The sequence below is a fragment of the Tympanuchus pallidicinctus genome, unplaced genomic scaffold, assembly GCF_026119805.1.
Source record: "Tympanuchus pallidicinctus isolate F22 unplaced genomic scaffold, pur_lepc_1.0 scaffold46, whole genome shotgun sequence".
Taxonomy (NCBI): domain Eukaryota; kingdom Metazoa; phylum Chordata; class Aves; order Galliformes; family Phasianidae; genus Tympanuchus; species Tympanuchus pallidicinctus.
In genome coordinates, this window is record NW_026294765.1 from 1,579,725 (window position 1) to 1,604,917 (window position 25,193).

Sequence of the window (25,193 nt, forward strand, 5' to 3'; positions counted from 1 at the left end):
TCAGCCCGGCTCCCAGATTCGGGCAACTCCCTGAATTCAGGGCCGGGGCATCTGGCAGCAGCTCTGTGCCTCTGCGCTTTGCCTTCGTTCCATTTTCGACCCTAAGTGGGCAAAAATCTCCTGGTGTATTTAACATTAAATCCCGAATCATTGCAGTTAAGCCGCTCTGACTGGGCCCGGAGTGCAGAAATCCCGATGTCAGGCTCTGCTCCCGTGGTGCAGACCCCCAGCACGGCCCCCTCCCCACGTGGATGGAGGCAGACATCGCCAGGCTCACGGTGAGTCCGGAGCGACGGCTTTGGCACAGCTGCAGCTCAGGATAACTGCGCCGTAGCCTGAAATAAACCCCAAGAGATTTCATGCTGATAAAAAGCAAAAATAAACCCAAAAACCTGCGGTTCCAGTCGAGGTTCCCTTCTCAATTCTTCACTTAACATCACAGAGCAGCTGCCCATGGGCTGTATGGGGTGAGGGCTGTGCAGTAGGGTTGGGTTGGGACAACCATCCCAGTGCTGCCCCACTGCTCTGCGCGGTGCTAGGAAGGGCTCAGGGCTGTGGCTCTGCTTTGTGGCACCAAGTTGAAGGGCAGAGGGGCCGTCACTCCTTGGACACCCCCACCTCTTCATCCCCACATCCACCGACCCCTCAGTGCTGCAGAAATCCCCTCCTGCTGCTGCCAGACCCAGCAGCTGGGAACGGCTGCTTCCTCCTGAAGTTGTTTGTCCAGGAATGCTTGATCTGTTTTATAATGGAGAGTTGAAGCGAGTTTGGCATCGCCTCGCTGCGGAAATCCCCTCCTTTTTCCCTTCCTGACCTCCCCGTGGCCCCAAACTGGATATAAAACCAATCCCCATCCCATCCCTGCTCACTGCAGCCATGGGGCCGTGCGCTGCTGCTGGATCTGTCCTCGTCCTGATGCTGGGGGCCGTGGTGGATGGTGAGCATGGCATGGGATTGGGATGGGGACAGAGCTGAGTGTCCCCAGGAGGGCTGTGGGCTCTGGGATGGGTTCGGTTGGTGGGCAGAGACCCATGGCGGGGTCACAGTGACACAGAGCAGCATCACACTGCGCTTCTCTGGGGGTGGCTGTAAGGGACATCGAGGCACTTAGAGAAGGGAGACCTCATGTGGAGACAGGAAACCGCACTGCGGTCCCTAAGGGTGTGGGGATGGATCTCGAGGGGTCTCTCATTCCGGTGTCCCCCAATTAACGCTGCCTCTCCCCGCCCTGCACCAGCACAGCCCCGGGGTCGGATCCTGGGGGGTTCGGAGTCGCAGCCCCACCTGCGGCCCTATATGGCCTCGTTGCAGCTGGACGGGCAGCACGTCTGCGGGGGATTCCTCATCGCCCCCCAGTGGGTCCTGAGCGCCGCGCACTGCACCGAGCAGACGTGAGTGATGTGGGGATGTGGGGGGCTGCACCTGGGGGGACGGGGACTCCGGGCCCTGCAGACCCCCAGCTCCATACGCTGAGCTCCTTCCCTCGCCCCACAGGGGAGATAAACGCTTCCAGGTGCTGCTGGGCGCTCATTCACTGACCGAACCGGAGCCCCACAAACGGCTGTATGGTGTGAGGGCACAAATCGCCCACCCCGGCAGCAATATCCACAACAACCGGGACGACCTCCTGCTGCTCCAGGTGGGCTCCCCTCACCCCCTCCCCACCTCCCACACCGCGCTCACCTTCCTTCCTTCTCCTCTTGGCCCCTTCGACCCCTTTGCATCCCACGGAGCTCCGAGCCGTGTCATAACACCTCCACCCATCCCCACGATGCCGACCCCAAGCTGCATCCTGGGGGCTTCAAGAGGGATCCCGGCTGTGTGTCGCATCCCCCTGACCCCTCTGCCTTTGTCTCTCGGTGGCAGCTGGAGGAAAAAGCGGAGCTGAACGAACACGTGAAGGTGCTGCCTTTCCAACGCGAGGACCGGGAGGTGGCGGCCGACACTTTGTGCGATGCTGCGGGGTGGGGGACGGTGACACACAGCGGGAAGCGAGCGGATCGGCTGCAGGAAGTAAAGCGTCCGGTGATCAGCAGAGAGCTTTGCAACCACCGCACCCGCCACGACCGCACCATCACCGAGAAGATGATGTGCACCGACTCCCGTAAGAAGGATACGTGCAAGGTCAGAGCCCTGGGAGGAGATGATCCCATGGGGGGGCTGGGGAGAGGAGAGGGAAGATGCTGGGGACGGGTGAGAGTGTGGGGTGGGATGGGGTTTCATCCCTGCACCTGGTGAGAAGAGGGGTCCCAGTGTAAGAAAGACAGGGAGCTGTGGGAGAAGGAGCAGAGGAGAACCACAAAGATGAGCTGAGGGCTGGAGCAGCTCCCCTAGGAAGACAGGCTGAGGGAGCTGGGCTTGTGCAGCCTGGAGAAGAAAAGGCTGCAGGGTGACCTCAGTGCAGCCTGGGGTACCTAAAGGGAGCCTACAAACAGGAGGGGAATCAACTCTATGAAAGGGGAGATAACAGCAGGACAAGCAGGATTGAGGTTGGACGTCAGGGGGAAGTTCTTTGCTATGAGAGCGGTGAGGTGCTGGAACAGCTGCCCAGAGAGGCTGTGATGCCCCGTCCATCCCTGGAGGTGTCCAAGGCCAGGTTGGATGGGGCCCTGGGCAGCCTGGGCTGCTGTGAAATGGGGAGGTTGGTGGCCCTGCGTGTGGTGGGGGGTTGGAGCTTCGTGATCCTTGAGGTCCCTTCCAACCCTGGCCATTCTGTGAGGGGACAGCAGCGATTCTGATCCAAAACTGCAGCCTGAGAGCAATGAGTTTTGTCTCCACAGGGTGACTCCGGGGGTCCTTTGGTCTGCAACGGTGTGGCTGAGGGGGTGGTGACGGCCGGCTCTCGTGTCTGTGGCAACTACAAGAAGCCAGCCATCTACACCCGCATCGCACCCTATGCTGAATGGATTGACAGCATCATGGCCTCCAGGGATGGGGACGAGGACGTGGCCAAGCGTTGAGCCCACGCTGCTGGGCACAGAGGGGGATGGGGACCCTGAGCTCCTGCTTATGAAGTGGGGATCCAGGGGGGGGGCTGAGATGCCCAGGGAGGGGGAGGCACTGCTGCAGGCTTTGCTGGACACATCTGTATTGCAACCACAATAAAGCAACACCAATTGCTGCAGGCAGAACTGCACTGAGCAGGGGGGGGGGAGCAGGACTAAGGGGGAGGTGGGGGGATGCTGAGATCTGAGGGTGGCACAGCCAGGACGGCCCCACATCATCCCCATCATCCCTGCCCCCATCCTTTAGTGCACACAGACCCTATAAGCCACAGGGGTTGGACCCCATGCCGCCCTCCCAGCGCTGCCCTGAGCATCCCAAAGGAACAACACTGCACCCCACAGCACAGCAAGGTGGGATGCTGCCCAGGAACAGAGCACTGCTCTCTCCTCTGTGTGCCACAGATGTTAAATAACCCCAAAGTGCCCCTCCAGAGAAAGGAGACGAGCAAGGGCCCACGTTGATGAGTTTTACTTACAGGGAAAAATCGCCTCGACGAGGAGTTGTAGTTTCCTAATTAGCCATCTGACTGTCCTTAATTAGCAGAAGAATAGCGAGGCACAGAGCAGCTCTGCAGAAAAGCAGCAGAGCTGAGGGCTGAGCTCTTCCCCACCAGCTCAATTTTTCACTAATAAATGAAAACTCACTCCCAGAGGGATGTGAATATTAAAAAAATGGCATCGTCCTCCCCTTAAATGCTCTCAGAGGACACCCAGAGGTAAATCCAGCTGAGCAGGAATTCAGCCAGGCCCCAGATTGGCTCCAACCACCCTCACAGAGCAGCTGAAAGCACTCAGATTTCGGGCTGAGTTGCATGCTAGGAAAGCTCTTCCTCCAGCACACTGCAGCACGCAGCTTTGTCTGAAGCTGCAGACTTACAGCATTCTTCATTACCCCAAGTTTTCTCCTCTCCTGCCCCTAATAATCTGATGGAAAGTTGAAAACCATTCCGTTTTGCAAACGCTTGCAGCTCCTTTCCTAACAGAGGTGCAATTCACACCACTTTCCTGCTTCTCTTGTGTCGATGCATCAGCAGCCCTGGGCTCACAGCACAACCAAAGTCACATGAAAGGGGGCTGAAGTTCTGCAAACAAACCAAACATTCTGTCCGAAATCAAGGGAACTTTTATTTACAAAAGAGCTCAGTTACTTGGCTGGGTTTGCTCCAGGCAGCAAACCTCATGTTCCTGCTCCTGCATCCATCAGAACACAGATAAACACAGTGATGAAGTTCACTCAAAGCACCGAGATGCAGAAGGAAACAGGAACCGACCAACCCTTGCCACGCTTCCCAAGCAGCCCACAGCAAAGGAGGAACACAAGGAACCAAATGTTCGCTCCTCTCTCCTTGGAGATTCTCTGTGGACCCCCAGAGCCCCTCATCACCACTCACGCCTGCCTGCAGGGCTCAGTCCTGCTTGGTCAGCCCACAGACACAACGAGGGCAGCAGGTTTCCCCCCCCCCTCCCTGGCCCTTGGCTTCCAGCTGTCATTGCTTGTGGTAGCAATGGGAAAACTTTACAGAGTAAAGCCTAAAAGGGAGCCCCTCAAAAGTCCCTTTCCTTCCTCCCCTCTTTTCTTTTTAGGGCTTCAAGTGTTGCAGCTGGAAGAACAAATCAATGCTCCCAGCCAACCGCTGGGTGCTGCCTCACAGGGGCTGCAGCTCCTCGCTCCCAAAGCGCCTCCAGCTCTTCCACCTGGCACCCACTGCTCTCTCTGTGCCCCACGGAGCTGCTCTCAGGAATAGCTGAGGGGCATCCTCCTCCACAGCCCCCCACACAGGCAGTTTTTGACCCAGCGTTGCTCCCACTGCTTCACAGCAGTGACTTTGTTTGGAGATTTCAGCATCGTGACGCAGCCACACCTGGAAAGGAAGAAAGCAGAAGAGAGGTAAAGCCTGGCACAAAGATGGGAAGGCCAGGAGTTAAACCAGCAATGCTGGCACTTCTGGTCACTCAGCGAGCAGGGAATGAGGAGGAAATCATCTCCTGCCATTTGCAGGTGATGTTTTTGAGCACTGAAACATCTTGGAACAGAGGGATGTCTTCACACAACAGCCCCCAGCTGTTATTTAAACAGCAGACACTCAGTCTTGTATAAATGATCTGCTACAGAGACTTCCTATTAAAGCTCATCATTAGAGCTAATTGCATCTCACGATGGGTCGATGGCTCTTTGGTGAGGGGGCAGCACAAAAGAAGTCCAAAAGCAAACCGAAGTTTGAAAGATCACCCAAAACCAGCAGCGTGGGTGCTGCCATTATTTGCACTCACTGCCTCCTCCTCAAGAACAGGGGAGCCTGCAGGCTGAGCCAGGGATCTCATCTCCAATAAAGACCCTCCAGGCAAATTCTGGTCTCTGTTGACCTTTGTCATCTGACCACCCTCACATTTCTCTGCTAAAGCAAGACCACATTTATCTCACGTTGCAGCATTCAGCCCTTAGATAAGAACTACTTCAACTGACGGTGAGGAACAAAGTTAATTCTCAAAGAGCTGTGGTTACTCTGCAAGGCAGGGAGGCTTAAATTTAACAGCTGCACTTGCAATGATAGTAGCAGCTATCCTGAGTCAGCCCTGCTGCTTTCCAACGAGCATTTAAGGATCTTCCTCTCCCACATCAGGGATATCTTCAACATACCCACAAATGCTTTCTTTAAATGCAAAGTGCCATAAACGAAGAGGCCTTAATTTAGAAGCAGCATTTCCTCCTGCAGGCGTAAATCACAGGAGAAGTTACTGGGATACCAGCTGGGATGGTAAACAGAGACCAAGGGAGCTTTTGAATGACAAAAGACAGTTTGAGTTTCTGCCAAGGCCTCCCTCTGCATGGAAGGGATTCGTCTGCATCACTTACCTGGTGCACGACTTGCATTCCTCTGTTGGGAACGCTCCTAAATGAAGCCTTCTCAGATGATCGATTTTGGGCTGACCAGGAGCCCTGTGCAGGAAGAAGAACCGGATGGTTTCTAGGCTATCATTTTCTACAAGCTGTTGCCAGGACAGTGAGCTGCATTTCAATGGCCAGTGGGGCCCAGGCTATGACTACAGACTCTGTAAAGTGCCACCGGATTCAAAGGCGTGCTGACATCAATCTGAACACAAATGAGCACTTTTCCCCCCCTCCTCCTGCCATCTCATTTCAGTTCTTTAACTCGCTAATGACTGGGAGCAAAGAGAATAAACCCACTTGTGACACAGGCATCCCAGACCCAACGACCCCCCAGAGCTGGAGAGATCTCAACCTCTTTGTTTCACGTCTTTGTACCTTACAAAGGCATCAAACTGGGAAGAGACAGTGTGACCGATGAGCCCAGGAGCTTTTCCAAACTGCAGCCTGACAAGCTGTTTGTTTTGCAGCTTGCTGATAATGCCATCGTTGATAGGCAACCAATCGATATTGGGAATGAGCAACTGGCTGGGCAGGAGGCAGCACTCATCTATCAGGGTATCATCTGGCTCTGTGATGTGATTTTCCTCACGACCTGCGTGGAAAATGAAGCAGAAAGAGAGAAAAACCAGTGTGATCTTTACACCTCTCATTTACAGACTGAGAGAAGTGGATGCAGTTTCCTCCTCCATCCGCCAACACAGCACAGGGAACAATAAAGCTGGCAGCTGCACTTGCCCTTTCTAAACACTACAGACCCACTCAAGAGTTATTCCCTGCAATTACTTCTAGCATGCACAATCCAAAGCAGGCAAGATCCTTTTGTTTGAGGAAACTGGCAAACACTTACAGCACAGCCAGAGTTTAGTTAGAAGCCTGAAGAGGAGGGACATGCTGTCCTGAGTGTCAGAGGTTGCTGTGTAGACGGGGAGGCAGCTTGGTTTCAGCAGCCCCCATATGCGAATCACCACCATCAGCTCCCTGAACATGCCCAGGGATGGCCCATCTCGCAGGAAGCTGTGGCCTGGCCTCACAGGAGAGCCCTGCAAAGAGGAGAAACATTTTGGGCTTGGGGCTTAAATTCAGCCTGCTGGAGCTGTTGTTCCATTTACAGGACAGGAGACAGGCTGGTAGAGGATGGCACGGAGCTTAGAGGTGTAAGAGGCTCATAAAGGACTGTTTTTGGAAGGCCAGGCTCTCTCACCTGGTTAGGCAGGCTGGCCAGTAGATAGAGCACAAAATCCCCCACCCACTGGATGAGTTGCTGCAGAGATTGCAGTGTGTTCATCTCCAGGACAAACTCCTCTGTCTTTAAGTTGATCATCACCTTGTCAATGTCTGAAACAGAAGCAGAACACGTGGTTCAATCAGGAGATGCACCCACGCTCCACCCTCACTTCCCTCTTCCTCAAACCCAGGAAGCAACTACGAGCTTATGACATTTCACACCGAGTCTAAAAGGAGCTGATGCAGGACATCCAGAGAGCTGTGCACCAGCAATGCCCACCTATATCTGTGATCTTGGAGCAGATCTCTGTGAGCCGGTCCCCAGGACTCTTATCTGGGGTGTTGAGGAAGTGTGGGCGCAGCAGCGACTTCAGGGTGCAGCTGATGGCAATCAGGAACAGCTTGGCATGGTAGTCACAAACACGGGCAATCGTGCTGGAGGAGAGCTTGCAAAGAGATGCTTTCATGGCAACTATGCGTGTGGCGAGAACCTGAGGGACAGAGGCATGAGAAAACATTCAGGAGCGAAGGCACAAAGAGGATCAGCTCATAAACTGCTTTATCCTCTGTTCTGCATCGCTGCTGTGTGAGCAGCTGGAACAGGGAGGGCTGTTTCATGCGTGTGCAAACGGCCCTATTGCTCCCAGTGCTCTGACACGACCTCTGCCAAGAACGGGCTCCAACATCTCACCAGAACTTCCCAACAGGTAGAGATGGGTGACAACAAATGGCTCTTCACACCTCGAGCGCTGCTCAAGCAGAGCATTCAAAGGCAGCGCAGGCAGGCTGCTGCAGCCCTGCTGCTGAGACCTCACCCTGTGCCCGCTCCCTCTGCTGTAAACCAGGGAGATTCCACTCTTGCTGACCTGCTGCAGGGCTGCACTCTGCCGTGTGTATTCTTCATGCAGCTTCTCCACCAGGTTTTGGACCATGTTGGGCTGGACGTGGAGCAGGATGTCCCACCAGTCGTAGCCAGTCACCATGCAGTACTCCAACAGGAACAGCAAGTGGCGGAGGGAGGTGTTCATGTCCAGCACGTGGCCCATGGAGGGGGAGATACGAAGCATGCTCAGCTGAATGGAGGAGGCAAAGGAAAATTCCTATCAAGAACTGGCTCGAAAGCCCTCCACAAAAGCTGCTGCATAACACAGGGTGACTTGCAGCTCATTGCTGGCCCGAAGATACAAAGCCTGCAGTAAAGGGATGCATCACACCCTGTTTAACACGGATCACACGGCATTCCCAGAGCTTTCCAGAATGATCCATCACCATTTAGAGAGATAAAGAGAGAGATCCCAGGAGAGCAGCCCACATAGCAGAACACACTACCTTCCCGTGGCTATCAATGCCAGCCAAGGCCAGAGACGTCCAGGAGAGCTGCATGGCTTTGAAGTGAACCAGGGGGCCGGTAGTCCTCTGCCTTTTGATCGTCTGCTCATCCACTGGGCGCTGGGAAGAAGAGCCATGGAAGACAGCCATCATTTGCAGGGACAGGCGATGAACGATGTGGACGCTGCCATCGTGAAAAGCCAAGGCCAGACCTGGGGAGAGATGATAACCAAAGCTGAGCGAGCAAATTCTGGTATAACCCTGACCTCACCCAGCAAAACAGCCACTGAAAGCACATGTGGCAACAACACAGCACCCAAAGGCTGTGGGCTTGCAGGCACATTCAGGCCTCGAAGCCACACCAGCGTTTCAGAAGTATGCATCCTCCCATGGAAAGGACACAGGACGAGCAGTGCCTTGGAAAGTTTCTGTACCAATCTCTCCTATGTGTTGCTCTGAATTCTTCCTTCAGCTACAATTGAGAAGACGAGGGAAAGTTTCAGGCAGAAATCGTATATTTAAGAGAAAGAAAACAGAGACTCCTTACCCAGTCCAGGGAAGAATTTGGTGTCGTTTGCCACCTTCAGATCAGTGTTTGTGAGGGAGATGGGCAACTTGGGCAGAGCCACAGCTGAGACACGATCCAGATCATTGGTGGCAGAAAGAATTCGCCATTTCAGGATCATGGGTTGTTTGTCTCCAACTTGGAAAAACAAAGCGAGACACCTCAGTCCAAAGGGCTCAGAAAACAGCGCCCCTGCCCGACTTCTGCCCCCTGCATCTCCCCCACGTTCTTCTGAGCTCAGTAACCACACCAATGACGACTTGTTTCGCTGTATCTGATTTGATGGGAGGCTCTGCTGGCAACTCTTTATGTTAAACAACCCTTTGCATTCCAGCAGAGCAAACAGCACGGATTTGATGCTGTTATGTTTGAAATCGAGTGGAAGGGATGTGCAGACAGGGCAGCTCAATGAAGCTACTTGCACACTGCACCATTTTTTCCTTTAGAAGGCTCAGCTTGCTCTGCTCTCAGCAGGAAGAGTGGCTGCACAGCAAAACAGAAAATGTCTTTTATTGAGTGAAAGTAACAACTACAAACCACTTCCTAGAAACCATCAATTTGTCACCTAAGATGCAAACAAATGGACGGAACAGAGCGTGAGGCCGAGAACACCTGAAATACAAATAAATATGTGATAATGGATTGGAGTCCCTGCCTTATCACAGCCATTCAGAGCTCCTCAAGACCAGACACTCCTGTTCCCAAGTTCTTGGTGCTGGAACTCACCCACAGGAGAGATCTGCTGGAAGATGTTGTTGACAGGCAAGCCCTCTTTCCGCAGAGACCAGCACTCCACAATGCTGTTGTTCTGGTTGGAAGCACAAAGCAACACCTGCAGAAGGGAAAGCCACACTGTTTGTAGGCACAGCATCCACAGTGGGGAACCACATTACTCAGGAGCATTTTCAGCCCCTCTCCCACTCTGCTTTGAGGCTCTTTTTCCTAATTAGCCCGCACACCACTAATGAAAAGCAAAGGATTTGTATCAGCAACACAGAACGGTGAAGGCTCCAGCTCTAGCTAGAATGAAAGAAAGGCAGAACTGTGCAGTGTTATCACAGCCTGTGCTTCTTCATATCACTGATGATCCCATCTCTCACAAATCTGTAACCTGCCAGTGCTGCCCTATACATCACAGACTAAACGGGCAAAGGAACAGAACTGGCTTTGAAGCCAAAACAGACGCTGTGTTCTCCAACGCGGCACACTCAATCCTGACCACAGGGAACAGGACAGAGAAGAGCTTTTCAGCTTCATTGAACCACTTTGATTTCCACGGTCATATTACCCTGGCAGATAGAGTTAAGCTGCTAAATGAAGTCACATGGATCAAGAGCTCCAAGTGTTCTGGAGAAGGACTGCTTTGAAGTCGAGATGCAAAGATGAAAGACTTCGTATCTCAGAACCTCTCCGGATTGTCCAGCAGAACACTCACTATACCCAATGGCAGAGTGATAAAATAAAGACAACACATCATCAGGTTAATGAAGAATGGGGCTTTTCACACTGCTTTTCCAGGAAGTGAAGGCCCAGACCTATCGAGTGCAACCTGCTTGAATGAAGCTGAACAAGACAAAAACAGCAGAGAATCACAGCAGGACGCGACTGCTCCCCATCCCACAGCTTTGAGATGAAGCCACGGGAGGAATAAACTGCTGCCTCCTTTGTTACCCCCTGAACTCCTGCTTCTTTCAACAGCAGATGCTCACCTGTTCTGACATATCCCGAGCAAGGAATTTCAGGTGAGTGATTGCTGGGTACTTGTCCTTGCGGGCAGGGTCGGTGGTGCAGCGCATGAAGAGGGAAGGCAGGATTTCAGTGTCTATCTTGCATTTCTCATTCACCACGCTCACACAGACTTTGTAGAACTGGATGGGGGAGGCACTGCTGCCATCTGAAGTGGCCACCACGATGTTCCCCCCACCAGTGAAGGCGACATCCGCCAAGGCAACGCGGCAACGGAGGCGGCAAAGGCTTTCTGTGGATGTCAGCACCTGCCCGTTGGGCTTGAGGAGGGAGACAGTCACCAGCCCACTGATGGTCACAGCAATCCAGCCCTCCATAGGCTTCCCACCAAACAACGTCAGCGACGGAGAGAATTTGACCCTGGAAAACTTCTCCCCGAAGTTGGATGCTCCCGACTGCGAATAAAGATTGGCAACGCAAAGATGTCAGCATCTGATGCCTGCAGAGCACCCAGAGCCGCAGAGTTTTGCTCCCCCGAGTCACTGCAGCAAGGTCAGCAGAGCTAAACGGAGTTCAGGCATCGAGCTCATACACCCAGCTCTGAGATGTGACGGTGGGGAAGGCTTCCCCCCAAGTTATAAGCAGTGCCAGCTGCTGCCCAACACAGCGCACAGCCCCGTTGTGTTCCTGTGCTGGATTTAACATTTGAGAAAGCAGGATGTTGATTTGCACTTGACAGACTTCCTCTTTTTCTGAATCAGAATTAGATGTGCTTCAAAACAAACAGTTGGCCTCTCTACATGTTTGGCTCACGTTACCAAATCCCTGGAACAAACCTCCTCACCTCAACTGCATTTCTGCTGAGGTACCCCTGGTAGGCCAGCAGGTAGGTGTGCTTTTATCTCCATTTTACAGCCATGGAGATTGAAACAGGCTGACTAAGACAAGCTTAAAGCACTGAGAGAAATGAGGCACCCCACCTGCATTTCTCAGCAGGAGCTAGGAAACATTTAACTTGAAAGATTCCCCTATCTGACATGCCCAGCACCACGGAAGAAACCCATGGCAGAGCACAAACACGCAGAGGAGTTTCCTAGCTCCCCCACTAATGACCCAAACCAGCCCTTGACAAACCTTCTCCACATGCAGTGCCAGCTTTACACCATTGTGCAGCCAGGATAGGGCCACCACGGGATCTCCCTCCACCATGCTGCCCACGGTGTTCTCCCAGCTGTTGGCCAGGTGGTCGGTCATGCTCCAGCACTTGATGTGGCCGTCTGCATCCGCTGAGAGCAGCCTGGAGCCTGCAGAGACACAGCCCTGTAAGAACCCTGGGTGCTGCCAATCGCCAGGTGAGGAACCAAGCCATTCCTGTGCAGCTCTGACAGAGCCCAGCACTTTGCAGCTGTGAAGCAATGCCAAATTACATTGAGTGGCACAGCACTGCTATGGAAAGCGGCCTGAAGTAGGAGTGGTTTTCCTACAGGAAAGCTGGGGAAGAGCTTTTTATAAGAGCAGGTAGCAATAGGACAAGAGGAAATGGTTTTAAACTGGAAGAAGGTCGATTGAAACTGGCTATTGGGGAGAAATGCTTTACTATAAGGGCAGTGAGACACTGCACGCTCAGCCTGGCTGCGGATGCCCCTCCCTGGAAGCATTCAAGGCCAGGCTGGATGGGGCTGTGAGCAACCCTGGCTATGGGAGGTGTCCCTGCCTACAGCAGGGGGTTGGAACGAGGTGACCTTAAAGGCCCCTTCCAACCCAAACCTGTTCTGTGATTCTGTGAACGCTGAGAAGGCCTCGAGCTCACCCGACTGATCCCATTCCAAGCAGGTGATGGCTTCCACGTGGCCGGAGTTGACGGAATGGACGTCCCAGGGATGCTCCGTGTCGATGATGTGAACCATGTGGGTGAGATCTGCGCGAAGCCAGAAACAAAACCCCCCCAAACCATTACCGGCCTGCAGCAGGGAACGGGGTCTGCTGGCACTGCTGGAATGGCAGAGGGACCCCGAGAGCACGGCGGGGTTGGGGAGGGGGGGGGTTGGAGAGTTTATGGGGAGGGGTCCGCACCGCGCTCCTCCTCGTTCCTCAGGTCGGTGGTAAAGGCGATGAGGTTGCGGCAGGACCAGGCGCACACCAAAGGGATGGACGGGCAGTGGTCGCTCTTCGGCCGCTTCTCCCATTCGCACACGTACGCCAAATCCATCGCTGCTCCCGAAGCGATAAGGAGCGACCCGGTAGTTTGGGGAAGGGGGAGGGGGGTGGAAAGGATGCCACCTGGAGCGGCACCACGCATGCGCCGCAGTGCCAGGACCCCGCGGGCTGCCCGCGCCGCGCCGCGTTCTTTCAGGCACTGCCTAGGACAGCCCAGGCAGAGGTCCTCAGTGCCGGTTGGTAATTTGCATAAAGAACTACCCAGAAGCCCTACGGTGCGAAGGATGGTAAAATAAGGCTTGAATGTGGAAATATTGCGGTGAAAAACGTTAAATTGGGGAAATTACAGTATATGTGTGCGTTATAAAGTAGAGGCTTTTTAGGAAGTAAATGAGAAAATCACTCTATTCTAAAAATCATTATTATAGTGAGCTTTATGTACTGCCGCGGAGGGCCGTGGTATCGTGCTCGCTTCGGCAGCACATATACTAAAATTGGAACGATACAGAGAAGATTAGCATGGCCCCTGCGCAAGGATGACACGCAAATTCGTGAAGCGTTCCATATTTTTTTTTTCATCCCTACAGAGGATCACAGCCTTGTCCCTTTTAGCTCAGCACCACGCCCCAGCCCCACCCTGGCCCCACAGTTCCAACCCCCGCCCCCCAGCCCCAAAACACAGACCACAGATCATTGGAGCACCACACTTTTATTGTCCCGGCACGAATGCCGCCCGTTTCTGACGCACACACACAAACACGAGGCACCACCCTTGCTCACGCCCCAGCCTGCTGCAGGTGGCTGCACAGAGCGCGTACCTGGGGCCAGCACTTCTCCCTTCCCCTTCCCGCCCCCACACGTACAAATATACACATAAAAAGACAGCTATGATACATTTAAAAACAGCCCTGCTCCATGCTGCGGCCAGCCAGCCAGCTCCAGGGGTGCCTGAGGGCTGCGCCTGTTGGCATGGAGGTGTCAGAACACAGACAGGGCTGCCACACAGGCCCCAGGCGCTTCCGCTGGCTGAGCCCAGAAGCATCCAGCCCAGCAGCATGCCACGGGCCTGGCATCATTAAAAGCACACGGGCTGTGGGCACATCGTGGACAGGGCCAGGATGCGTGGCTCCTGCCGCGGCCCATCTGCAGCCCCACAACACACTGCAGCGCCTACAGGGAGGCTCAGCCCACTCAGTGGGGAAGGGATGAGCCCCACGTGCAGGTCACGAGGAACGAGGCCCATGGAGGCCATCAGTGGGCAAGCAAAGCCTTCAGCGTGCTGAGCATGGGGCAGGGCAGCCCCTCGCTGTCAGCTGAGCTGCTCCAGGTAGTCCGAAAGCAGCAGCTCTGGGGGCAGGAAGACGTGGTGCTTGTTGCTCACTTTCATTTGGCGTTTCCCTTCAATATCCGAACCTGGGGGCAAGATGGAAGAGTTAACACAGTGCTGCAACCCACAGCCCAGCCCCTCCCAGCAGCGCGCTGGGTTCCTGTGGTTCTGTTTTATGCCCTGCAAAGGAGTTGCCACCTCCAGCCCCCTCCACAGGCACCTCCTCTGCTTCATATTATCACGGCTCTCATGCTGTTTTGAACAAGGAGCCACAAAGACACAGTGTGGAGCTTCCCTCCCCTGCTATGGCAAAGACACCTACAGAGAAACCCACAACCAGGCTCTGCAAGGGGAAGCAGTGAGTGGGGGTGAGCACAGAGATCTGCTTTGAGCCACCCAAGCCCAGAAACAAGAGGGGAAGCCTAAGCACTGCTGCATGTGGCATCATGAGGTAGGGCTGCTCTGGCTATGGTCAGGCTATGGTGCAGCCTGGTGCAGGGGAGCAGCAGAGTATGGTTATCTGCAAGCTGCAGTGAGAGGTGGGGCCAGGGGAGGCAGGGAGGAAGAAGCTGGGCTGGAGAGGGGAGATAGTGACAAAAAGGAAAAACAAGGAACAAAAACAAACATGAGGCTCTTACTGGCAGAGACGAGGTCCATGTACTGGCAGAGTGCGTGGAGCAGGAGTCGCTCAAAGCTGGGGGGAGGCAGGGGACTGGGTTAGAGCTGATGTGCTTCACACCAGCACTGCCCTTCCCTGAGCTGTGCCAGGGAGCCCGAGGATCAGAGCGGGAGCACAGGGAGCCAGGAGCTCTGGGCTCAGCTCCCCCTTGTGCACCCACGACAGGGATACCTGTTGTCCATCAGTGCCGTGTACACAGAGTGTGGAGTGACAGAAAAGAAGGTCAGCAGCTCCTCCTCCAAGCACTCCAGCATCCCCTGCAAGGAACAGCAAAGGAATCAGTGAGGAGAGGGCAAATCCCATTAAGGGGAGATGGTGTGCCATGCCCAAGCTGCCATTCACCAGGTAGCTCCACACCCCACAGCCAGAGGACTTTGCCATTGAAGAAATGCAGCCCCGCCAGCAAATACTTGGCTTTCCCCATCCACTGCTAAATCCACGCAGCTCAAAGCACAGCAGGAGATGCAGGACAGCAGGGAGGCACGTGGCAGTGAGGCCCAGAGCAGAAAGGAATCCAGCCCTGCCAGCTCCACACTTTGCGTGCCAAATGCTGGCATCGTTCCTCACGAGTGAAGTGGCAATAGCCAGAAGAGCCTTGAGCCTTCCATCTCCTCCTCTCCTGACAGCCAAAGTTCAGTTGGAGTGCAGCTCTCCAGAGCACTGCGACCCCAGGGACAAGCAGCAGCCTCAGTTGAGAGCGAATTGAGAAGAAGCCAAGAGGCAGGAGGAGCTGAGGCTGCTTTTAGAGACAGAGCTCTAATTAGAGTAGGGAAAACAAACAGCAGGAAAACAGCACCACTGAGAATAGAGCAGGGAGCCAGGCACCCTGGGCTTGGGCACAAGGCCACCGTGTTGCAGCACGGGTTTGCCTGCTCACCACATTGTGCAGTTTGACCCCTTTCAAAAGGCAATTAAGTTTTTGAAAGTATCTCTGTACAGACAAGTCTGAAGACCCCAAAGGTTGGACTGTTGCTGCAGTTGGCAAGCATGCTTGGCTTCCACTTACTGAACTGAGGCAGGGAAACAACCAGGTAAAAAAAACAACCTGCAAGTCCCAGAAGACCTCAGCTAACCCATGAAAACCTGTCTGCACGGGGAGCTGAACATCTGCTGTCAGCAAGCCGCTGCTCCAGAGGTCACCTAAGAGCAGGTGTGCATTCCCAGGAGCTCAGCACCTGCTGGCAGCTCAGGAACAGCATCGAAACACACCCCAAAGCCCTGCCCCCACCCCTCGTGTCCCCAGCTCACCATAGGGATCCTGCCACGCTTCAGGGTGGAGCGCAGGCGGCGGCTGATGCGCTGGAAGCACTCCTTGGGTGTGTAGGCAGGGTGCTCTGCAGCCAGCAGAGGGAAGAAAAGAAGGCATTTAAATGGGGTCTGCAGCCCCGTGGCGTCACCTCACTTAGGTGCTCAATGAGCCCCCAGGACCCCAGCCAGCTACCGCAGCCACAGCTGGCCCACATAAACTCCCACTCAAGTTCATGATGGGGTTTTGTGGGGCCTCCAATCCCTTCAGGCACTGTCGCACCCCTGCCCTGCCATGACTGGATGGTGCAGGGAGCACCTCAGGAAAAAGCAGCCTTCCCAAAGTGCATGTAAAGGAGGGAAAGGAGAGGCTCTCCCCACCCGGCTTCCCCTCCCAGAACCTTTCCACTTCTCTTTGTTTTTCAAGGGCAGCTTCCTCTTGTGCTTCTTCCCGGCCTCCTCCTCCAGGTAAAGCAGGACACGCTCTTGCTCTTCTCCTGACCGGTTCATGAAGTCATTCCAGATCTGACAACACAAGCATGAAGCCCCAATGCAGACATCACAGGTATGCTTCCTGGTATGCCCAAGCCTCTGCCTCGAGGAGATGGATGTTTGGCACTCAGAGCCAACAAGAAGGTGGCTTTCTGCAGGGAGTCCAAGTGATGACACCTCCATCCATCCACGCAATCCAGCCAGACAGACATCAGGCTTTCCAAGGCTGGATTGAGTAAGAGCGGAAGAGCTTCACAGCACCCAGAGTGCACAGAGACCACACGTATAGCCCTGCAGCCAGAGCTGTGAACACCTAACACAGGAGAGGTGCCAGAAGACGAGGTCACGGAGGAGGTACAGCAACACCACCCGGGCTGTATGGAGCAACCGAGGTGTTTGGCAAGAGGCCTGGTGTGGAGGAAATGCTGCAGCTCACTCAAGATTACCCTCTGCAGCTTGCCCAAAGCTACGCAAAGAGCTCCCAGCAGCACTTCAAGTACAACAAGAACAGCAGCAGACCCCAAACCAGTCAAAGCACAGCACCTACTGCCAAGCCAGGCCCTTATATGGACTCTGAGGGAAATGCAGGCAGCCCCTCTGTCAGGGGCAGCAAGGTACAAGCACTCCACGCACTGAATGGCAGCAAAACAGGCAGCCACATCCTACCTCCACATAGGTCTCATTGTTGCAGGCCTCGGTGAAGATGCTCGGGGTGGCAGAGTGGGCGAGCTCAGCCTCACTGCTGCCACATTCATCTCGCTCCAAGAGTGACATCAAGTAGCGAGCTGGGGAGGAAAGCAACAGCAAAGCCCCTGAGTCCGGGGGCAGGGTCCTCACAGAAGTCCTCACTGCAGGCAGTGTAGGGAACTGGGGGTGGACTGCAGCCACCCAAGCCTTACTGTTCTCCAGCCTCTGCAGGCTCTTGCGCCCCTTGGCTTTAGGGATGAGGTCAGAGTTGCGGATGGCCTTGTTGATGTAGTACTGCTTCCGCTTGGAGGGGGAGAAGCGCTTGGATGGGGAGCTCTCCAGAGGTGGCAGGCAGTCCTCAATCCTCCTGCAGGGATGGGACAGAGGGGCTGAGCTCCCGAGGCCCCTTGGGCCCATAGTGATGGCAAGGTTGTGCAAACTAAGTAGCCTCCAGCAACAGCATTACTGCAAGAAGGCAACAACCCTGAGCTCCACCGAGACACTTGGAGGTGTTTGGCTTTTATTAGTAATGATTATGTAGTCAGGGTGTTGTTTAGATGTAGACACAGTTGAAAGAATGATCATAAAAGGGCGGATTTAACAGGAAGGTTGAACTGAGTGATCAGCAAAAGCTCCCTGGGCACCTACAGCAACTGGCTTTGCTATCAAAGTTGACCAAAGCCCAGCCAAACACAGGAAGTTTCACTGCCTTTTGCTCTTTGCTCACTTGCTAAAGTCTCTGCACCACCAGCTTCCCCTCTGCTTTGTGGGGATTTCCTTTAGCAGAGCAATAAGAGAGGGGCAAAAAAAACACCCAAAACCAACCCAAACAAACACAACGAATGAAACAGCAGCAAAACAAACAGCAGGCAGCAGGGCAACAGGGAGCACAGCCAGCACAGCCGCCCAGGGGCCGGGCACAAATCGCTCCTCACGGGTCGAGAGGTCGCAGCCCCCCCAGCCCCCATCAGCACCCCCAGGCCCGGACAGCGCCCTTCCGGCTACGTTCCCGGTACCGGCGGAGGGCAGCGGCCGGGGACACGTCGCTCCCGCAGCCCCCAGCAGCACCACCCGGATCGCCCCGCAGCGACACTCACGGGAAGGGCTCCGGGGAGCCGCGCACCGCCGCACCGCCCGGCAGCACCACCATAGCTGGGCTTCGCGCCGCCGCTTCGGCCTTAAAGGGACCGCGGAACCGGGCCCCGCTCGGCCCGACAGGAAGTGACGTCACCAAAGGGCGGGTCTGAGCGCGCTCGCCCACCCAGCCGCAAGGCGGCGCTGTAGCAGCGCCCCCAAGCCGCCTCCAGGCTCCGCGCCGCGATATTTGCATGCGGCGGCCGCTGTACTCCAATAGGAAAGTGGGGCGGGGCGAGGCGGCAGGAGACAGCCAATTAAAACGCGAGGCGGGGCGGAATGAGGCGTGGCGGGAGCGGTGGGCCAATGGCAGCGCGGGGCGGGGCACTGCCGGGCCCCCCTGCCCGCCCGTCCGGAGAGCAGCCGACGTGCGGGCACCGAGCGCAGCCCCGGCCCCGCTGCAGCCCGAGCCCCGGGCGGCCGTGGCTGCTATGTGGCTTCGCGGCGCGCGGCCTCCACCGGGTAAGAGGTGCGCACCGGGGCCGGTTACCGCGGACTGGGGCTCTTCTCCTCGCTGCCGCTCGGTGGGTGGCTCTGGGCTGCCCCGCGTTCGGTACCCGAGGTCACGGACGAGTCTCTCTCCCGCGGCGCGTTACCGGTGGACCGCGGTGTTTTTCCCTTCCCCTTCCCCCTCTTCCTCCCTCTCCGTGGTCGGTAACGGCCGCAATGCCGCGCGCCGTTTGCTCGGCCCGGGACTTCCCCTCCGTCCGACTCGAGCCGCGCCGCCGGCTGCCCATCCCACGGTCGGTTACCGGAACCCCGTTGGTGGCGTTGAAGCCGGCGGGGACCGCAGGAATCCCCGCGGTGCCCACGCACTGCGAACGGGGCTGCGGAGGACGGCACCGGGCACAGATCGCAGAGCCGCCCCGGCCTTCTTCTGTTCCCCCCCGTTCCCCCCTTCGCCGTGCCTCGTTCCCGGCCGCTGCCACGTGCCCCGGACCGAGTCCATCCCACCCCCCCCCCCCTTCCCACCCCCACCTCCGTCTCCCCTTGGGCTCCCTGTGCCCGTCCCCACGCGCAGCGGCACCGCCGGTTCCTCCTCCTCTCTGTTTCTCCTCCCTGTGCTCCCCGACTGCGGGCCGGACCAGGGAGCGTTCAGTTCCAGCGCCGTCCCCGCGCGAGGGTGAGCGACTGCCCGTGGGGCTGCAGGCATAGAATGGGGCCGGACAAAGGGGCTCGGGGTCACCGTGCTATGGAATTGCAGACACGGGGATCTGTGTGCCCATACAGTTACCCCACAGCTCTCTATTTCTGTGGCTGCAGCATAAATTGGCCCCAAATACTTCCAGTGGGAATAGGCAAAGTGGGGGCAATGGGGAATCTGAGGCTTGGGAAGCTGGTAACCCCCAATGGCAGCCAGTAGCCCTCCACCCTCGGGGCTGTGTAGGTGTTCCCCACCGTGAGCCATTGCAGGGAATGGATGAGATCTGGTTGCCAACCCTCGTAGACTCGAGGTGATTTCCCCTTTCCTGAACGAACACCCAGCAATGCAGTTTGATGAGGGGAGGGGGCTCCTGGCGTGCTGCTGGCTGAGCCCCCGTTCCTCATGTTGTTGGATGGTGCCAGGCCAGACACCTCAGTGTTTCTAGAAGGGGATTAACTGTGGGACAAGTGACCTTGTGGGTGGCTCACCTAGGAGAGGGCTGTCCTGCCCTGCAGCACAGTGTCCACGGGACCCCTACAGGATTCTGTGTTTTGGGACCATGCTTGGGGTGCTGACCGTGGGTGCTTCCCACATGTGGCATCTGCAACTCTGGGGAGCAGTGTCTGCCCCAAGGATGGCGACGCTGCACCCCACGTGTCCTCAGTGTCCCAGAGTGTCCTGCTTGGTCCCAGCAGCAAGGGACAGGCGGTGATGATTCCCTGTGTGGCCCCAGCAGGGTCTGTTATCTGCACTGCTGCTATCCGAGCTGCCTGGAGGCCCGGCTGGGCTATCTGGATGCAGGCCCCTTCCCCCTGCAGCAGCAGGGCCCGGCCTCCCTATCTCATTAGCTCGAGATTAATGAGGCTCCTGGGCTGTCTTTAACTCCTTCCTGCTCGCTGCCTCCTGACCCTCTTCTTTACTTGTCCCTGTGCAGGTTTGCGCCCACGCCTGGCCAAGGCTCAGCTGCCTGAGGACTGAGGATACTTTGCAGCCAACGGGGGGCCAAGGGCTGAACGCAACCCCTGGAAGTGCCTGGCAGTGAGGACGGAGCCATGCGCCTGGCAGCCGCCTGCTGACCCCACCAAACTCCTGACGACAGCCGAGCATCCCGAGCCCACATTCCCAACAGGAGCCCTGCTGCAAAACAAAGCGTGGGGTGGGCCGGGGGGCTGCATCGTCCCTTTCTGACCCACCTCGTGCCCCCCACGGCCTCGCAGAGCCCCCCAGTGCCTCTGCCGCCCTCCTGGGGGCTCGGCAGCCCCCTCACAGGGCTGCCCGCCCCACCGCCCTCGCCTTGGCCTCCCGCCCTGCTGGAGCGCGGCACCCTGCCGGGCGCTGCCCCCCGCGCCCCCAGGGCATCTCCCCCCGCCCCCCCGGGGCCCTGCCTCCCGCTGGCAGAGCCATGAAGCTGCAGGCAGTGATGGAGAACCTGCAGCGACAGCAGCGCGCCCGGCTGCAGCAGGCTCTGGAAGCACGGCAGCAGGAGCAGCAGCAGCAGCAGCAGCAACGCTCCACACCCCCCCCGGCGCAGCCCCCGCCGGCCTCAGGACAGACCCCTGCCCGGGGACGAGGCCCTGATCTGGCCCCAGCCCCTTTGGAGGAAGGCACAGAACCTGAGAGCGCTCACATCCAGAGGGCACAGATGGCTGCCCTGGCTGCCATGCGGGCCGCAGCCGCCGGCCTCAGCCACTCATCCAGCCCAGGGCTGTCAGAGGAGAGCCAGGAGGAGGAGGAGCGTGGTGAGGAGGAGGAAGAGGAAGAGGATGGCGGTGGCTACCAGCAGGAGATGGGCTCCGAGGAGGAGGAGGACCTGTGAGTACATGGCAGCACATGGGGCTCAGGGAGGAACAGGGGAGCCGGGGCAGGTGGGCAACAGCACCAGGTCCTCCCTTGGAGACGATGCATGGTGCCTGGGGTGGAGCTGCTGCCCTGTTGACAGGCACTGGAATCGGCTGTTTTCACCTTTCCCAGACCCATGTGGAGCCATCTGCCTCATGGCACTGGTTCCTGGCGCTGGCTGGGCAGTAGGTAAAATTCAGCTCTGTCTGAGAGCCACGCTGGGGCAGTGATACGGGATCCCAGTCTGGTTCTGAATGATGACGGGCCATCGGTGGTGCCTCTGCCCGACCTGCAGCTCCCTGGGCAGATCACAGACTCCCAAAATGAGGGACAGCCCACAGGGATGGCTGGAGGCCCAACAGACCTCATTCATATGCTACTGAGGGTCTGGGAAAGGCTTCTGGAAGTAGGGAGGGCTCGTGGGAATGTCTTCCCACCTCCTGCCCACGAGTCTGACTCTGCAGGAGTGCTGTGCAGATGGGCCACCTTAAGGGTGCTAATCACACATCTCCCCCCTTTCCCTGCTCTAGGAAGGGCAAATGGGATGAAGAAGAATTTGAAGAGGACCTGGGCGAAGAGGAGGAGGAGGAGGAGGAAGAAGAAGAAGAAGAGGAAGAAGAGGAGGAAGAAGAAGAGGAGGAAGACTATGAGGAGGAGGAAGACATGGGCGAGGAGGGGCTGGGCTCAGCGGAGGCGGTGCGGACAGGCACGGGGTCCCTGCTGCTCCGAAAGCCGCCGGCACCTCAGCACTGCCGGGGTGAAGCACAGCGGCTGCCGGGCGCACAGGAGCGACTCCCAGCTGGACTGGGCCCCCAGGGCCACGCACAGCTCCCACAGCCTGCACCCGACCACGGCGACTGGACCTACGAGGAGCAGTTCAAGCAGGTAGGAGCCGAGGGGACGTGGGGTTGGAGGGTTGAGCTGGGTTCGGTGCTGCTAAGAAACCGCCGGGTTCTTCTGGGGTTTGAGTCCCTCGGCTCGTTGCAGGGAGCTGGGAGAATTGCTGGGAACGAAGGGCTTGGGGAAAAAATGTCACTCTGGGTTTGCAAATGTGAAGATAGCTCTTGGGTTTGCCCTTCTCCACGTTGCTGGGGTTGTTTTGGTGGGCTCTGTGCCAGCAGAGGCTGCAGCCCTCCAAGCTCCGGACTCTCTTCCACGTGCCTGGCCGTGGGCTGCACAAACCCGAGCTCGGGGCTAATAGAAGGAAATAGTGTAAAGCGGGGCTCCCCGGGGGCTGCCCCGGCCCTTTGATGTGTGTGTTTAAGTACATCTGAGTTTAGGGCTGGGGGAAGGGGGCGAGAGCAAACAGCAGCAGATGGGACCCAGATGGAGAGTGTGATGTTTTGGGAGGGGTGCAGTGGCCGCTGCCCCTCGCTCAGCTTGGGGAGGTGGGCTGGGGGCTGCTGCTGCTGGGGGATAAGGCAGCACTGTGCCATCCCATTGCCTCTGTGCTGTGAGAGGAAAACGGCTGCCCAGGGCTGGAGGCTGTTGCACAACTCCCGGCCGCCCCAGCAGCGTACAGCCAGGGTTGGAGAATTTCACAGCGTGCTGGGGCAGGGAGGAGAACGCCCTGGACTGCATTCGCCTCCTGGGTGAGCAGTGCTGTGGGGTCTGGGGGCTGCCCTGCTGGCTCTGATTGGGGGAGCAGCAGGACAGGAGCTGTGCGGATCCCGCAGCGCCTGTGCACAGCTGCAGGGCTGGGAGCCTTTGCTGGAGCAGGGCCACTTGGCACCATTTGGCACAGCACGTGGCTGAGCTCCCTGTGCTGCTGCCATCCCCGTGCCCACCATCCGCAGCACGGCAGGCAGCGAGGGCAGCGTTCAGCCCCTGCTGCCCCTTCCCTGGGTGCTTCACAGCAGCCCTGGTGCCTTCGGTGCTCCTCCGTAACCCCAACGTACGTCCGTGTGGGTTTTATGAACACATTGAACTTTTCCTGTGCTGTCTCGAGTGCGTACATATCCTCACCTCCTGGCGCTGCATCGTCTTTCTTCTTGTGGTTTCTCTCTTTTGTACTTCCTGTAATTAGAGAGTGGGGGACGTAATCTTTTTATCTGTGAAAAGGCTTTTAGATACCACGGCTGTGATCTTCCTGTTTGTCGCTGTATGAGCGTATCCCAGCCCTGCGCAGGGAGCTCCCGGCCGTCGGTGCCCGGCAGCACAGCGTGGGGCTCAGTCCCACCTCTCCCACCCCACAAATGGATACGAGGGGCCGTGCACCCATCCCTCTGGGCACCACCGGGACAGCTTCCTGATTGTGTTGGAAGCACCCAGCGTTGAAGGGGAAGGTGCCTGCTGCCTCCGTGCCGTGGGTGGAGGCAAGGAAGCAAAGCGCCCGCTCGGGGAGAGGCTTCCCCCGGCACGTCAGCTTGGATCCTGGCCTCTGGATTGAGGCCAGGGGCTGTGAGCAGCGCCTGCCCGGGAGCTCCTCCTGGCTGCCCTCCAACGCGTGCCTCCCAGCTCGCCCCGGCCCAGCTGACGGGCTGGGAAGGAGCAGCAGGAATGTAAACACAGCGCAGGCAGGATGCGCCCGGCTCCGGGGGGCGCGGGGGCTGCAACCTCTCTGCTCTGTGCCTTTAACCCAGTGTGGAAAGAGTCGACTGCGAACGCAGTGCTGCAGCCCAGGGATGGAGTGGAGAGGGATTGTGGTGCTGGGGGCAGTCCCTGGGTGCTGGGGGGGTTCTTTTATTTGCTCACCCACCGCTCGGGGCTGTGAGCGCTGCTGTGCAGTGATGGTGTTGCTGTGATGGGGACGTGCAGCTTGAGGAAGGTGCTATTTCTGGGTTCCTCTTTTCTTTATTTTGCAGCCGAGCTCCTTGCAGGCCAGCTCTGCTGGGATGCAGTTCCAGCAGCCCCCCACAATCCCACCCTCCCTTTATGGCTGCACTGCCCTGGGGGGGGCTCTGCGCTCCCCTCTGCCGAGGCACTTTATTGACTCATTTGGGGCAGATTCCTGCAAATCAGCCCTCTGGAAGCTGCTGTGCAATGGGGCGAAGGGGAAGCGTGCGGGGTCGGGAAGCCAATGCGTGGCACCTCCCCATCCCTGGGGACGGCCACTGAGAGGCAGAGGTCAGCTCCTGCTGACCTGGGCGCTGCCCGTGCAGCAGCAGAACAAAGGAGCCTGCAGGGCTGGGGGCTGCCGGGGGCTCCTCAGTGGGGAGCTGGGGGGCTGCAGGCTGGGGGCTCAGCTTGTTGCTGGTGCCAGGGCAGTGCTGAAATCCTTTGCTCTTGCTGGCTGTAAGCACGTCGCTGAGCTTATGCTGGGCTGGGTGAGGAATGTGCCTTTTCCTGCAGAGGAAAATCCCCTTTGCAGGATGATGATACTGAGACCCGCAGCAACCAGTGCCTGGGGGAGGGCACAGCTGGAGGCAGTCGGAATGCTTCTGAGAACCTCCCTTCCTGGGAACCATGGGGTTTTTGGGCCCTTTACCCAGTGCAGGGCTCGATTCAAGGAATGACCCCAGCCCACTGTCCGCATCCCTCCCCAGTAACAGAGAGCAACGTGGCCCTCGCTCTTCGTTTCGCCTCCCTCCCTCTTCCTTCCTTCCTATAAAAGCCTGCAGTGGGGCTGACCCCCTGTGCCTTTGGGGCAGGAAAAGGTTTGTGCTGGTTGCCTTTCATCTGCCTCAAGTGGGATGCTGAGACCAGGGCTGGCGTCAGCCAGGCAATGCCACTACATCTGGGCTCCCAGCATCGAGCCTGGAGCTCTCAGCCGTACAGAGGCAACTGGAATAAGGCAATCCTGGAGCTCTGTGGACTGTCCCCATGCCCAGAGACACCGCAAGCTCTGGCC

At 57.2% G+C, this 25,193-nt stretch overlaps 4 protein-coding genes and 1 non-coding gene across 6 annotated transcripts; 3 read left to right on the forward strand and 2 right to left on the reverse strand.

Annotated features, from left to right (window-relative positions):
• The first annotated feature begins 812 nt into the window (after positions 1–812).
• LOC128090391 (complement factor D-like) lies at positions 813–3,124 on the forward strand. The gene is made up of 5 exons (XM_052702687.1): positions 813–937; positions 1,238–1,391; positions 1,495–1,639; positions 1,867–2,124; positions 2,781–3,124. Exons 1-5 carry the CDS (start codon positions 877–879, stop codon positions 2,958–2,960), a joined length of 798 nt encoding a protein of 265 aa, XP_052558647.1. The 5' UTR covers positions 813–876; the 3' UTR covers positions 2,961–3,124.
• A 990-nt stretch (positions 3,125–4,114) lies between these two features.
• MED16 (mediator complex subunit 16) lies at positions 4,115–13,022 on the reverse strand. The gene is made up of 14 exons (XM_052702672.1): positions 12,773–13,022; positions 12,510–12,617; positions 11,834–12,003; positions 10,723–11,154; positions 9,740–9,845; positions 8,996–9,151; positions 8,449–8,660; positions 7,986–8,192; positions 7,400–7,610; positions 7,097–7,230; positions 6,743–6,935; positions 6,271–6,487; positions 5,860–5,943; positions 4,115–4,867 (listed from the first exon to the last, which is right to left on the reverse strand). The coding sequence occupies exons 1-14, from the start codon at positions 12,996–12,998 to the stop codon at positions 4,741–4,743; spliced, it is 2,583 nt and encodes an 860-aa protein (XP_052558632.1). The 5' UTR covers positions 12,999–13,022; the 3' UTR covers positions 4,115–4,740.
• A 298-nt stretch (positions 13,023–13,320) lies between these two features.
• Positions 13,321–13,427, forward strand: LOC128090465 (U6 spliceosomal RNA). The gene has a single exon (XR_008210951.1). It is a non-coding gene; the product is annotated as a U6 spliceosomal RNA (small nuclear RNA).
• A 122-nt stretch (positions 13,428–13,549) lies between these two features.
• On the reverse strand, positions 13,550–18,520 carry R3HDM4 (R3H domain containing 4). Its single transcript, XM_052702680.1, has 8 exons — positions 18,384–18,520; positions 17,499–17,653; positions 17,266–17,384; positions 16,509–16,632; positions 16,111–16,196; positions 15,034–15,119; positions 14,822–14,877; positions 13,550–14,269 (listed from the first exon to the last, which is right to left on the reverse strand). The coding sequence occupies exons 1-8, from the start codon at positions 18,434–18,436 to the stop codon at positions 14,166–14,168; spliced, it is 783 nt and encodes a 260-aa protein (XP_052558640.1). The 5' UTR covers positions 18,437–18,520; the 3' UTR covers positions 13,550–14,165.
• A 243-nt stretch (positions 18,521–18,763) lies between these two features.
• On the forward strand, positions 18,764–24,529 carry LOC128090388 (AT-rich interactive domain-containing protein 3A-like). Of its 2 annotated transcripts, none has more exons than XM_052702682.1 (3): positions 18,764–18,889; positions 20,499–21,376; positions 21,934–24,529. In XM_052702682.1, exons 2-3 carry the CDS (start codon positions 20,967–20,969, stop codon positions 22,652–22,654), a joined length of 1,131 nt encoding a protein of 376 aa, XP_052558642.1. In that variant the 5' UTR covers positions 18,764–18,889; positions 20,499–20,966; the 3' UTR covers positions 22,655–24,529. The 2 variants fall into 2 exon arrangements, with proteins under 2 accessions (XP_052558642.1, XP_052558641.1); XM_052702681.1 differs by having other exon boundaries at positions 18,764–18,882.
• The last annotated feature ends 664 nt before the right edge of the window (positions 24,530–25,193 follow it).

Excerpts from the sequence above, each read along its gene's own strand:
- LOC128090391 (XM_052702687.1), top strand. The coding sequence starts at position 877 with ATGGGGCCGTGCGCTGCTGCTGGATCTGTCCTCGTCCTGATGCTGGGG. Across the intron at positions 1,392-1,494 it reads GCGCACTGCACCGAGCAGAC|GGGAGATAAACGCTTCCAGG; the intron begins GTGAGTGATGTG and ends CTCGCCCCACAG. Across the intron at positions 1,640-1,866 it reads ACGACCTCCTGCTGCTCCAG|CTGGAGGAAAAAGCGGAGCT; the intron begins GTGGGCTCCCCT and ends TCTCGGTGGCAG.
- MED16 (XM_052702672.1), bottom strand. The coding sequence starts at position 12,998 with ATGCGTGGTGCCGCTCCAGGTGGCATCCTTTCCACCCCCCTCCCCCTT. Across the intron at positions 6,488-6,742 it reads AACTAAACTCTGGCTGTGCT|GTCGTGAGGAAAATCACATC; the intron begins GTAAGTGTTTGC and ends TTTTCCACGCAG. Across the intron at positions 5,944-6,270 it reads CAGTTTGATGCCTTTGTAAG|GGCTCCTGGTCAGCCCAAAA; the intron begins GTACAAAGACGT and ends CTTCCTGCACAG.
- LOC128090388 (XM_052702682.1), top strand. The coding sequence starts at position 20,967 with ATGAAGCTGCAGGCAGTGATGGAGAACCTGCAGCGACAGCAGCGCGCC. Across the intron at positions 21,377-21,933 it reads TCCGAGGAGGAGGAGGACCT|GAAGGGCAAATGGGATGAAG; the intron begins GTGAGTACATGG and ends TCCCTGCTCTAG.
- R3HDM4 (XM_052702680.1), bottom strand. The coding sequence starts at position 18,436 with ATGGTGGTGCTGCCGGGCGGTGCGGCGGTGCGCGGCTCCCCGGAGCCC. Across the intron at positions 17,385-17,498 it reads CCTGCAGAGGCTGGAGAACA|CTCGCTACTTGATGTCACTC; the intron begins GTAAGGCTTGGG and ends TTTCCTCCCCAG. Across the intron at positions 14,270-14,821 it reads CATGGACCTCGTCTCTGCCA|GTTCGGATATTGAAGGGAAA; the intron begins GTAAGAGCCTCA and ends TCTTGCCCCCAG.